At 32.5% G+C, this 15130-nt stretch overlaps 1 protein-coding gene across 14 annotated transcripts in view; it reads right to left on the bottom strand.

Annotated features, from left to right (window-relative positions):
- LOC116424817 (uncharacterized) overlaps window positions 1-15130 on the bottom strand; it is a 327658-nt gene that overhangs the window by 75946 nt on the left and 236582 nt on the right. For all 14 annotated transcript variants that reach the window (XM_031971727.2, XM_031971728.2, XM_031971726.2 and 11 more), the window contains 2 exons: window positions 12159-12266; window positions 951-1089 (listed from right to left, as the gene is read on the bottom strand). In XM_031971727.2, the coding sequence (XP_031827587.1) occupies window positions 951-1089; window positions 12159-12226 (207 nt within the window). In that variant the 5' untranslated portion in view covers window positions 12227-12266. The remainder of the gene's footprint in view (window positions 1-950; window positions 1090-12158; window positions 12267-15130) is intronic.

Genomic DNA, 15130 nt, shown 5'->3' with positions numbered 1-15130 from the left:
TCTTTATAATGTATATCATTTCCGGTACACAGTGAGAAAAGAACGAAAAAAGCTTTCTGTATTTATAAAACTCGATTAACATAAAAATGCTTACACGTGAAATAGACAATACGTGATATCAGTAAATCGTATTTCTTTTAACATTTGCGGTACGCTAAGTCCAATGCTCGTAAATTATTACGATGCACCATATTCTAAATGAGAAACTTTGAGTAAGACAGATATTTGACTTTTACCGTAGCCAATTTATAATAATGTTCAAGAATATCAAATTAACCCAATTATCTTATTTATGACTATGAGATTCTCTATATGAGAAACTGAAATTTTGGGAACAGTTCAAACTTTCCTGACATTCCGCCAATCACAAACGTTTTAAGTTTGACTTCATTAGTAAATATAATATCTCCTCTGTTATCACAACGTCTTATCAGCGCACTATTACATCATTTATTAAGCGACACGTAAAATCCAAAGTTACACAAGCAGATGTAGTATTTATATACAAAGATTATTTAATAATTTTTTTGAGTAAATCAAGATTCTATTAATTTGGGCTAAATGATTTTTATGAAATATTGAACTGTGACTGAAATGAATCATTGGAAGTTCATTTTTAACGAATCATGAAAAAAATGAAAATGATTCTTATAAAACATTATTAATCCTATCCAAAGTGAAGAAAAGAAAACGGTCACGTGTAAAGAAACATGTCCAAATAACAGAGGAGAGAAAAGAACAGCAACTTTCAAATTTATTAAAATGCATTGAAATTTTGAAGGAAATTGTCTCGTATTCCTCGCATGAAAGAGGAAACGTATCCTTCGACTACACTGTACGTGACAAACTGTCGTAAAAAGCGACGTTCCTCGATCGGATCTCGAAGGACTCTTGCTGAGTTTATCGATCAGCCATTTGAAAGGCAGAAACGTAGAAATCTGTCTTCTTACCTGATCGACGGTTCTCTGAAGGATCTGACATTTGTCAGTCTTGCCAGAGCTCATGTCCGTGGCGCAAAGCAGCTCGGCAAGATCATCGATAAACAGGTTCTCCTGGGTCCGTCGTCGCTTTTCGTTAAGGCACTTGTTACTGTAAACAATCGAAGCGGAAGATCATTGGTTATCCGTTAGTTTCAAACAGGAAATTCTTCATAAGAAATTCTTAGCTTAAATCGAAACAACTGTTTCTCTACATTTAACGCCAGAATCACTTTTCGGATAAGGGGTCGATTTAAATATTCATTTAATACTGGAACTAAGGTTTGCAAATTCTTCTAACGATTGCATTAATGAATAAGTCACGAATTTCAGGGATTTATAAAATATATGAACCCCGTTGTGTTAATAAATTTCATACATTTTTTATTTGTTACACGTATGTAGGAGGTGATGACCTTATTTTATAAAACTGACCTACTGTCAAAAGATATTCATAGATTATAATATCGGCATTTAAAACTCAAGATTACATTAATATTGAACATTATTTTATTCATTTTTGGAAACATTCATCTTTTTTTCTGCAATGACATCGAAGCTAAGACTGATTACAATATCGCAGACCAGCCTGTATACTTTCATTAATATCCTGATAGATCATGCAGATTCCATTTTCCTCAGTTTTTAGATATTATCTTTAATACCGTTTATATTGTTAGTTTATATAAGTGTTTTTGTACTCTTACTTCTTATGATATGACGTATTGTTTGATAAAAATACTTCTTACTTTGATTTTTAGTTTGATAAAAGATATTTTACCGATTTGCTTTGAGAAGAGTTCTGCAATGATAATAACAGGAATGAAATGTGACCTTTTGTCAAATAAGTTTTTAATATTTTTTCCACTATTTTAAGTACCCTATTCGTTCATTGTTACGTACAAAATAGCAGTCCAAACATTTTGCAAAACGTTTTGAAACTTCATTTAGATTCCACAGGAAATATTGTCTAATAACTTTTATCCCGACAATCTTAAAATAATTATGATATCTATAGATAAAATAAATATTTGATATAATTTCTTAAGAACAGATAGAGATGATTCAAATTTCTGGTTATTCGGTATATACGATTCATGATATTACATTTTATTTATTTAAGCAAAAACCGAGGAACCTAAACTTTGTTAAAGTATTTACGCATTTCACATCTTTCTGACTATTTACATAATAATGAATATTGCATAATTATAAATTGTAGTTAAATAAATTTAACACGTCTTAAATAGTATTTCCATATATCTACAAATATTTCAGATATTTACATGATCTTCTTTATATGATGCATTCTGTATATTTGTAACAGAAAAAATTTTACCTGTTCCTACAAAACACTGTTTGAATAAAAAATGGTCGGATAGTAAAACGCACGGATATTAGACTATTAGAATAGTGAATGCTTGAATATTTCATACGATTTAATTCATCGTTTTACGATTCATTTCTCAATTATGATCGATACACCTATTTCGTCATCAATAATTGATTGCAAACGGAGAAAAATTTTGGGCACATTCCATGCCCATTTGCTGTAAAATATAATAATTGATAACGGATAAATAATATTTAATTTGAATTCAAAAGAATTGAGTATTATTTATGCTTATCAAATTCTGTTTAAAATCTTCACCACGAGTATGACACGTTGTTGTAAGGCAAGGGGTTAAACAGACACAAAATAAACATAATATAGAAAGAAGAAAATAATTATATACATATAAAAAAATTGTATACATAAGTGAGGACTAAATTTCTATACCAAAACTGAAACAAACTATACAAACAGGAAGTTAGTATAACAGTAAACATCATTTCTGTTGTATTAAGCTTTTCGACAATAAGAGAAAATGATCGGAAACCTTTCATTGTCTGCATACTTTATCCATTAATCTTTGCAGAATATGCAATACTGATACACGAATGAAGTCAAATAATACTAAAGTGTAAAGATGGTTTTTAAATTTTCAATATATGTTTACATAATATATATTTTGTATGAAACAAATTTTATTCCACACTTTGACGTACTTTCTTAAATAAAATCGCCAGCTTTTGATTTTACATCGTCAACCCGAAGACACCCATATAACTTCAAAATGTTTTCGAGATTCGAGCAAGTTTTCTGATTTCAAAAACACGTAGAAATCCACCGACAGAAAAAATATTCTTTCAGAGATGCGACGTGAGAAGAACGACGGCAATAAAAGGTTCAGAGCGTGGAGCGTTCGGCTAGCGAATTTTATAGAAAGAAAATTGTTAGATGCTGAATCAACGCCAGTCCCGTTGAAACGCTCAGTTGACCTTGCCTGACGTCACGTCGCCGAACAGTGACTCTCACTTTGTTAAGGCTGGCCATATTTTCATGCGATAAAGTTGCTTCACCGGTTGCTGCTCGTTACTAGAACTGCCTGGGTACTTGAAATACGCGTCGAGTAGCTTGGAACCGAGTAGCTTCTGAATTCTCGACCGGAAAAACACGATTTGTTATAATCGAGATCTCCATTTCATCCCTTTCGGAACGATTTTGAAGAATTAACGAGAACAGATTGAATAATCCAACTACTCAAATGTTTCTAGTAGGCGATATGCATAATCACATGGACACCGTTGAACCGTACCGTATCTTAAATAAAAAGATTAGTAATAATGTTTTCAGAATGTTCGCCGAATATAACGACCGACGCATTTATGGTTTGAAATAATCGTAAATCATTCTTTTATTCGTTTATAGAGCAAAGTTTTCGAAACAGAAATCGTTTTTCTTAGCTCTGGTAAGCATTGTTAGTTAAGATTAAGAAAGATTGATCGACCACTTTCCAAAATTTGCTTTACGTTTTTACTAGGTTTTCTTTATGCATGCTTTGAATCGCGTTAATGCCGAATCTCTTTAATAACAATAATTGTCTCATCTCTTCTATTACCAAGAAATGAAATTTTTCACTTCAGTAATAAAACCTGAACATTCTTTTGTTTGATAAAATCTTCCAACAAAGTTTGGAAAATTGCTACCGAGTTGTAATTTCGACTGGATCTGTGAATATTATTATACCAGGTGTAATTATTAGAAAGCATGAAATTCATTTTCCGGAGGGCTATTACTTGCAAAATAAATTACTAATTTTTCTATACCTTATTCTCTGCATAATTTAAATATGTATACAAGATTATTTACTAAGTAACATGTCCTATTTCAACGTACAATCGAAAAGGAGACTTCTATAAAGAATATAAAGGAAAGAATAATCCAAACGTGCAGGATAACATTAATTTTAATTATGTTACTGCTTGTAGACATTGTTCTTATTATTATACGGTATTATTTGTCTTATGTAAAATAATATCATGTACATACATTAACCAGTCAACTACCTCTGATACGTATACACGTCATCTTAAAGCTTGAAATGATATTAATTCTTTCAACGATGAATTATTTATTCTTTTACATGAACATGCAATTCTTCTTTGTCTTACTTTGGTTTTTCATTAAAATATACTCTAGGTGCATTCGTCCTGCGTTTGGCGAGTACACGCTTCATTTTTTGATTTTACTGCGTGCAAAGCGAGAGATTTTTCAAAATAAATTCCACGATTAGCAAGTTAAAACAGCAGTGACTAATGAAACGTCATGAACATACTACAAAAGCAGATATAAAAATAAATAAAGATTTCTGTATTCTACTATCATTTGCGAATCAACCTTTAATATAATTATTAGCAAATTCCAGTAAACTATTAATGACATTTTCCATTGTTACTACACAAAGAATTGGTTGCACAATGAATTTTGTCTTATAAGACATCCAGATGTGGAATTCGATTTTTAAGTAATCCCATGTACATTTAGTAGTACATAACAAGAAATGGAAAATCCACGTACAGTTCGTCAGAATGGACCTTCGTTTTTGAGAAAAGTCAGTAGAAAATAATGTAAAACGGTCCCTGAGTACGAGTTCCCGAGTCTCGTGCTCCCTTTTTAGTCTTCACCTGAATCTTTTCCTTTTATTTTACAATATAATTGTGTATATGTTTTGACATCGCTAAACACTTTTTATTTGATCGTCTTAATATTATTCAAATCAACATACGTTGCTGCCACGCATCCTTCTGAATAGGTGACTGTTATGATGAAATTATATGCAGCACATAAACTTCAAACTTATTCTTCTGAAAAACTTGAATTTTTCATTTCCATGTATAGAATCACACAAAAACCGACTTCTACATCCAGATGTTCTCCCTGCTGGTCTTGCATATCCAACTCTTAAAAATACACAGTATACTCTATTACTGTAGTTAATAAATTAAATTTGGAATAAAATGTTGTTAAATATTTGTGAAAATACTGATAACAGATGTGAATAAATAACTTGAGTTATAAAGAATTTTCAGTTTTTCTTTCAAAATATGGAGTAATAATATAGTAGGGAAACGAAAACTTGATCTGGATACTTTGTTGGTCTATCGTAGAATTTTTTATCGTGAAAAAACGTTCATCTTTACACCATAAATTTCACTTTTCAGTAATTTTGTTTCTAAAATGATAGATAACAATTGCCAACAAATAAGTTATTCATACTTGTATAGCTACAGTTGATTTGAAAAGTGTATAACACGTATAAAAACAAACCAGTTAATATTTATTTAATTAACTTATTTATTTATTTTACCATCGTATTGAAATGATTCACAATTAACCATCGACTTCCTGTAAGGAGTCTCATGAATATTAATATTTTTACATTAAAGCTTTTACTTTATTGTATTTAATATTATGGTGACACCTTTTCTACTCTGCCAATAGAGAGCTACCGACACCTAAGAGCCATTCTCGCTCCTGCTCAGACCTTTACCTATTTGTATACCGTCCGTAAACATTCTAATCTGTTCAAACCTCTTCCCCCTTTCCGTAACATTACAAGCCGCTTCAATATGTTTAATGTCACATAGTTAATGCTATTAATGTAGAAGATCTGTAATTTAATAGCAAATTATCGTACAACATGAAGTTTCTCATGATTCACTTTACTAATCACTAAGTATTCAATGTAGGCAGTACAGTTATTAATATTACCTACTTTTTGTTTCTTATTTTTTTATTGACTCTAGTATAAATTAATAAAATGTCCAACTCTTTCTATCTACAATGTATGTGTCTGTCCATAAATGTTACAACAGCACTTTTGTCCGAGGAAAATGTATATCCCACACAGATTATACATCTTGCACCACACTTATTATCTCACATTAGCATAAATACCGTCCATTCAGCTTGAATGTATTCTAACCAATAATTTGCTAAGGATTATCAGTAAGTTTTTTCAAAGTTCATCAAATTTATAACGTACCGGATAAATGTTCTAATAGTTTCGGATACAACTGTATGGAACACATAAAGCTGAAATTACATCGCGCGGCATGAAATTTCCATTCATGGAAAGTGCATTTCATATACAACAATCACATAATTATAGGCAGAAACAATGCAAAGAATGTACGGATAACCAATAATCTGAATAATCGATGTTCAGATAATCAATGTTACACTGTACTGCAGTTTTTCAAGAGCACTTCTCAGTCTCTCATTACGAATTCAAACACAATTATCGTTAAATTAATTATCATCTCTCGCCGAGCCAGCTCTTTCATTAGTATAATCTGATTCAATAAGTCCTTCCGTTTGTTTTGTTAGACTGTGCATGCATGACAGTGGATTTCATCGATCGGTACGTTCGTCTATTATACTGATACAACAAAAGGTATATCTATTAATTGTCGAATAACGCAACATATCCATGCTGTTTACAATTAATTCATATTAATTATAATTGATAAAATTAGCTAATTAACTTGTGCATATGAAATGAACTAAGAACTACGAAACAAAATTGTTGAATTTCGTTTGTTTTTTCCATTGGTGAATTCTCGTCGACCTAGTTGCAAATAATATTTGAATACGCAGCAGAAACGTTTTCCCAAGTTTGAAACCACGTTAATTGAAATGAAATTAGTTTCTGCACACGGCGTTTAACCTTTCTACTCGATGTTTACATTTCAGCATATTTATAGTATATTGCATGCTCTAGAAAATTTGATTACAAAACTTGCACACAAGTGCAAATTGGAAATGAGATTGTGAACGGACACGACAGGAAAATTGTAAGCGAATTTGACGAGCACTTTTTACAAAAGGTAACGGTTATCATTTATTATCGTGTGATTATTACACGTTAATACATCAATTCATCAATCAAAATTATTAGGAAGAATTACCAAATCATTTTTTGTATATACAGAGTCACCACTGTCATAATTGATTCACAATAAATCACGGAAACGTTCGATTTATTTCCCTTCAATGATTAAGTGATTATTGATTACTAACCTAAAACGTCAAACGGAACACATCAATTACGGAGTAATAAGTAGTGTACGGATGTTTATAAATGCATATCGCACATGAATTTTTAAAAGATAGTGGGTGGAAAACCTGATATACAACTTCATGAAATTCCGACTTGATTTTCCAGTCAATAAAATTCGTAATTAAAAAATTTAACTTTCAAATTTTTTAAGAATTTTCATCAAATACTGTATTACTATAATAACCAAATTCGGAATTTTATGCATTCATAGTATAAATGAATACTCTAAACTCTAGTATAATACCGTGAATTCCTTCCATATACGAAGCTATAAAATGTGCGTAAAAATATAAAAAATAAATTGCTTTTATAATCAGATCTCTTAAATTTTCATAGTTTAATATTTTTTGCTCTTAATAAATGAAAGCAGTTCCAATTCGTGCAACGTATGTAATTTTCTCAATTATAAGTGCTTTTAAAATCTCTTACGTAACTGTAACAAGTCTATCATTAAAGTAAGAAAAAATAAGAAAATCTAATAAGCTATAAGACAGACAACTTCTGAGATTATGCATATACGAAATAGTCGGTAAGCAATTGATCATGCGCTAGTATTAGCTTATTGATTTTTCATTACAAAAAGTGATTTCTGATGCTCCATTTCGAAAGTGTTTTAATCAAACATTTGTCGAAACAAACTGTTATCAACATTTACATTGATTTAAAAGGAATTATTTAAATAACTCGATAAACATGTTCTTGCAAATCTCTCAAAATTGCATGATAGAAACTATATGGTTGTTAAGGTAATTAAACTGGGTTTTTTTAATCCCTATAAGAATGTGCGCCAAACAATTCAAGATTCTGTTAAAAAAAGTAACGACGATTTTGAAATCTCGAAAAAATAAGATTTGCCCACTAAAATAGTATAACTTTGTTGTCAGAGGTTTTTTTTAATGCTAGAAGTAGACGGGTTATTTCTGTATTTTGTTTCAAGTGCCTCACCCTGCAAAATTTGTGAATTCATGAAAACTGTAAGCTTGTATTTTATTGTGAAAACCAATTCTACTTTCACACTTTCGATTAGCAAAGCACGTTTAAAATATCACCCAAAATATTTCTTAATATCCTACCACTCTTTTACAAATCGCAAACCGATCGAAAAAATGTCCTCTTTGTTAAAAACTGAAGACAAAAGGTCGCTATCAATTTGAAAAACTACCACTGCGCGACACTCTGATTTGACACGACGGATACGCATGATTTAATATCTCGACGAACCAGATAGGTAGATTAAAATAATGGATCTATGCCGCATACCTAACCACTCGCTTTACTTATCGCAGTTTAACCCGTTAATTACAACTGCTTTTATGCGTGTAAAGTGATCGGTGAATATGGAAAGGGCTCGTATAAAACGCGGAAGTGCACACTGTCATTTTACGACCGATCACGCGAATGTAATTTCATATGGTATTTATGAGCCTCTGTAAAGATTATACGGGACGATATCTATGAGAGTGAGTTCAATAATTCTCGGTAATTAATTTTTACGAGACAGGAATGGTGTTCACAGAATTATGATTTTCAATCCTTGTTATATACCTATCGACTCGTATACCGACGACAACCATTGTGTATCAGATATTAAATTACGTTCACCGGTTGAAGTTCATTTCGCGAATATTTAGCATTCAGTATCTATATTCTTCTATTGAATGAATTTGCAAGTGAAATATACATAACTTCCATTTATTGCAATTGTTTATTCAACAAGGAAATAAAGGTACCTTATAGATACGGCCAAACGTTAATAAATAAATTATAAGTAATTTATAGCAATAATACAGAGTAATATAAAATAATAAGTTTAAAAATTCAATCTTTTAAATCATTATTTATATTATAAGGAAAACACTGATTCTCCGCTTAACCTATATTTATCGTACAATGTATTGGTCATCTTGGAAATAATGCAATGTTTATGCTTTTTTCATTTTTAAAAATTAAGATAAACGAAACTTGCTCATAATGAATACAGATTTTCGGGTGACAGCCGTGTCCCGTAGAAAATTTATCACAACGTTTCGCCATCATTGCAGTTGACTTAATCAGGGGTCGAAGGCGCACTGATACAATATCAGTTTTATGACCGTTTAGTTACACTCAATTCTGTTTTCACACGAATTTTTTTGCGAACACTGATTTAACACAAATTAGAAAAAAATTAATCTCCTTTTTCACGATCTGGTTTAATTTAACACTATCACCTGAGTTTTAACATGAATTTTCATCTGCTTTATTATATTATTTTACGGATTTCTTGGGTCTCGGACCTCTCTCTATTTTTCTATAGGTACGGCATTTTTTTACAAGAAACGTATTCATCGTGTAAAAATAGAATTAAGTTTTCTTTCCCATCCTTTAACCAATAAACTGCGTTTGACGAATATACACGTCATCTTACAGCTTGAAATCATACTAATTCTTTCAACGATGAATTCTTTATTTTTTTACATGAACTCATAATTCTTTATTTTGCTTTGGTTTTTCATTATAATATTCCTAGGTGCATTCGTCCTGCGTTTGACTAATACACACTTCATTTTCTAATTTTCTTGCGCGCAAAATGAGAGATTTTTCAAATTAACCTGCACAGTTAACAGATTAAATTTCTTAGAGCATCTTTGAATGGCGATATTTCAAAGGGTATCGTATTATTCAACGATTTCGTTTCGTCGCAAATGAGTTGATTACGCCCGAAGGAAAATCCGAGCGGTTACGCGTACCCCTAGTGGGGCTCAGCTCCGTTACCAAACAGCACTATCCTAAAGGCTCCCATTCAAGTTGAATCTTGCGTCGACGCAGGCATCACTACAAGCGATAGGTTTGAGTCTTTTTCAATTTTTGTTCGAGAGCAACATCTACTATGAAAGCTTAAGAGACTTAAACCTATCGCTTGTAGCAGTGTCTGCATCACCGCAAGTTTCAACGTGTATGGGAGCCTCAAGAATTAAATAGTGAAGGTAGCCAGTGAGACTTTGCTTTGAGACTTTGTTTTAAGCTCCTACACACGTTGAAACATGTTATGACGCATGCATCGACTCTCAGGTTTCATGACACATGTAATGTATGCGGTTCAGCATCGGCAAATCAGCATCAGAAGCGACTGACGTCGCTCGAGGAACAAAGAAGAATCGATAGTGTAAAGGCAAACTGACGCTGATGCAGGTTTCAACGTGCGCATGGAGTTTTAGACTTTTTCGTGGTCGTTAGTCATCATTCGTAACAGTCAGTTCCAGGTCGAGCTCGAAACAGTGCACCCTATGCGTGCATCGTTATAACCAATGAGTTTTAATCTTTCGAGGTTTGCAAGTATGCAAATGAAGATATAAACACAGTGATGCTCGCTTAAATTCTACAGGAATCTGATCGGCTAAATTCCATTACACCATCCCTACTTTTCCTTCACTACTCACTGTCTCGAACTCAGTGTGACGTGACCTCAATGTGTAGACAGGAGCAGAAAATGAAGACAATGAGGGAAAAAGAGACGGACAAGTTAAAGAGATGCCGCACGCGTGAAGTATAAATATGCAACGAAGAAAATTTCAATTGCAATAGTTTCAACCTTGCCTCTTCAATCGTAGTATCGATGGAATTTTGAGATTCTTCTCATTAAAATATGTCCAAACATGACGTAAATCGGTCTAGTCTTATCAATTTGGAGGAAATGAACCTTTAATTTCGTTCATTACATTAAGTCGGTAAGAGTAGTCCAATTTCCATCGTGTTTCAACTCATTTTAATCCCATCAATTTCAGAAATTGACTGGCACTACATTTGAAAAGATAAGATTAAAACTGCTGCAATTGAAATTTTCTTCATTGTATGTTTAGATTTGACACGTGCGGCATCGCTTTGAAGTCCCACGTTTGCTCACTATATCGATTCTGTGTCTTTGCCAGACTGTACTTGAATCAATTCGTGGAAGCAAATAGCTTCCTCCGGTTCCTTCTGCTCGGTTAAATTCCACTGTTGGGACCGGAAATTATAGAATTTAAGCGAGCATTACTGTATCTTCGAACAAGTGTTAGAAATTTATTAGATATTACTTTACAAATTTGAGTTATTAACGGTTATTTTTGAACCATGAAAATCTGCCAACAGTAGCATGTATATAGCGGCATCAAACAGTAGCATGAATATCAAAGATGGAGACCTACTCGCATCGCACTTAACTATCTAGAATCTGTTTGTGCTTTATGAAATTTTGTTGTAAATTGACTTCGCATACAGGGAAAGGGTAATAATAAGATAAATAATGAACATTATTTACATAATAAATAGTACACATAAGTTATCAAAAATCCTCCATTCTTGGCAACTATTCAATTTTCCTCTAAAACATCAAAAAGCGGAATGGTCACTGGATTCACTTTCTAATTCTCTGAAGCGTTGGAGACCTACAGATCCTATTATTCATTTAGATATTGCCCGCGCATGCGCGTTACATGTCTCGAGCCCGCTAGGCAGAGCTATAGAACGATCGGTGAAGTTATCGTCCTCGAACGCCAAGGAAATTCCTTAAAAGCTTCTGCCGGAAACGTCTCACCGAGTCGTAGTCGTAAAACTTCTTATTGTCGTTGCGCGATTCGAAAAGAAACCGGACCATGCACACGGTATCCGAGCAGATCACGCGCAGCATTCACGCAAACATAAAGAGAAGGATGTTGGCTGATTTTATATGCAAACTGGAAAGGAAGCGGTCTTCGATTTTAGGATTTTTACTCACATTTGTGACTGTGGCTTGGCATCGGATTTCTTTCTCTTCTTGGTGATGCTGCCAGTGATCGCACTCATTTTGACCCGCAGCGGGTCCTGTAGTTCACACGGGCTAGGCCTGCAACAACAACGAAAATATTATTAGAGATAGTGTTCACGAAGTGTGTAACATAAATTCGATTTACATTGAAATCATGGACTTTGAAATAAATATTGATCTTGAAATTACACTGGTGTTTTCTTTCACTGAAATTCATCGGAACGAGTAACAGAATACCCCCAACACGACTGATCCTTTCGATTCTTTACAGTTCAAAGTACTCTCAATTTGTCATTACAGAAAGGAACATTGACGTTACTCTGTTCAATTATAATTTAATATACGGTATTAATGATTGATTTGAAAATATCTGAGAAACGTCAAATTATATATTTATGTATGACGCTATTATAGTATTACAAATAAATATATCAAAATTGAATAAAATATAGAGCTCTCGGTGTGAAATTTAATGTCAAATTTATTTCGACATGTAATCCCAAAGAGTTGAATAAAATACGCAAAGATTATTTTGCATTGATTTCACTTAACCAATTGTATGTTTTAGCGAAATATGATACATACGAATTTAAAAAGGAAAATGTATTTTAATTTCTTAATTGGAATATACATTTTCATTAATTCTGCAACTTGCAGCGTATGTCGCAGTAATTTTCGCATTATTCTACCAGCATGAACTTATTTATAGCAAACGACTTAATTAAAGATGCATTACCTAATATTTTTAGAAAATATCAATAAACTGAACCCTTTGCACTCTAGAGCCGTCTCTCAGTCGTCAATTGATTTGACACAGCAAAATTGTAAAGTTTGATGTTTAATATTAAACTTTGTATAATGCATCAATATGTGAAATATTGAAAGAAAATAGTTTTCTTTCTCAATGTACAATTTCTCGTCAAGTCAGTTTCAGAAAATGTCACCTGCAGCTCATTAGAAAATATTGAATATTTCCAGTGAAAAACTTCTGGAATGCAAAGGGTTAATCCCTTGAGTGCTTGCACATTGTTTCTTTAGTCTCGTCGAATAATGCATTACGTTTTAAACGGTTTCATCACGTACCATAAATATTCCAGTGACAAACAAAGTTTCGAAGCATCAGCCTTTAGATGAATTCTTATCACGCTGGTATTCTTATCATTCTAATTACAATAATAGTTCATTCTTATCACGTTGAAAGGATATTATCACTGTGGTATTTGAGAACTAGTGAGTATAATACCATAATAATAATAGTAAACACGTGGCACACGTACACAATCTCATTTAGCTAGCCAAGCCACCATATATCAATTAGCACACATTATTGACAAGGCAAACTAATCGATAAATAGACACGTCGATGGAAGTTTGTACCGATGTAGTTTACGTTTAGTGGATTACTATTAATAAAGACAGATTCTTATCAGATAATCTAGTATTAGGCCCTCCGAATATGGACCGTCGCGTCGCGTTATCGTAGCATATTGAATTGACAATCGCATACGTCTAGTGCACGATTTAATCGAAACGTTGGGGCCGAGAGAGGACGTTTGCTGTGTTTTGTTTTCGGTATCGATTAATTTCTATGTATTTATAATGGAACAATGAATCACTTTTATTTAACTGAGCCAATAAATAGACACAACGCACTGTTCCGTACAATTGATCGGAAATGCAATCAACTACATTAACTTGTTTCATAAATATTGTCATGGAGATTGAAATCCGTTTTTCTTTTTAATTGATTATAATTTTATGCAGTCGAATCCATAGATAGCTATCATTGCCAAAGGTAGTTGTATGGTGAATAGCATATTAGGGGTGAAAATATTGTCAGTTTAAAGAATGTATTATTATATAATACACATTATGTATAATATATATTGTTATTATCGTATATCTCTTTCATTCAATGTTTTTCCTTCTAAGTATTTCACAAATACTCCATTTATTTCGCCATCATTTGTTCCTTTTTCTTTTTCTATATGTCCTTGACTTATCTGAATTCTGGGAATTTTGAATTTCTATTAAGCCGTCCATCTCCGGTTCCTTTTGTTTCACGATTTCAGAAGGAGGAATTGGGATGTGATTTCATGACGCCTGGTTGCTGCCAGTGTCGTACGATGATCGTATAGACGAGTGAAGTTACATGAATTATCGCTTTGTCACCATGCGTACAGTGTAGAGCAGTGTATCTCTTTTTTTATATTTTGTTGCAACGTGACGACCCGTGTGCGAAGAGCCTTAGGAAAATGAAATGTTACTATTATGTAACAACACATTATGCACATTAGTGCAGTTCAGAATCGGAAAACTGGTATACACCGAAACTCCTCAGCTAAAGGAATATTTTACTGTACTTCAGCTAAGTACACTGACCTGTGGTACTTAATTCCATTACACACTACCAGTTTAAGATTACTAGATTAAATACGACCTTAACGTGAAGAGCGTTCAAATCAAATAAATCAGTTTTCATTATCAATCAATATAAGATATCTTGTCTTCAGGTATTTACGGAGTAAGAGATATTCAAACGTAAAATCATTTAAAAGTATAATTTTTACTTTTTCTGTGATAAGTAAATAGCTGCAATTTTGAAGGTAACATATGATAAATAATCGTCATAAATAATACCATTTTGCTACTACATTGGAATTCTAAAAATAATTAAGAATTTTAAGTAGAATATTTCTACCAAACACAGCACATTCTGTGCCAATAGCATTTACTCATTTATCTTGTATTCGTATTGCTTTTGAAATGTCTTGTATGTACGGCTATTCGTTTATACACTATGCAATTTATTCTGTAATGAATAATAATAATGATTATTATTAGTAACAATGATTAATGATTATTAAATTTTCTCATATGTTACATACATTTTCACTTTTCCTTTAATCTAATACAAAAAGTACCAAATAGTAAAAATAATT

Source organism: Nomia melanderi, chromosome 5 (genome assembly GCF_051020985.1).
Source record: "Nomia melanderi isolate GNS246 chromosome 5, iyNomMela1, whole genome shotgun sequence".
NCBI classification, from domain to species: Eukaryota; Metazoa; Arthropoda; class Insecta; order Hymenoptera; family Halictidae; genus Nomia; species Nomia melanderi.
Note: the sequence above shows the minus strand (reverse complement) of the source record. Positions and strands in the feature narration are given on the sequence as shown.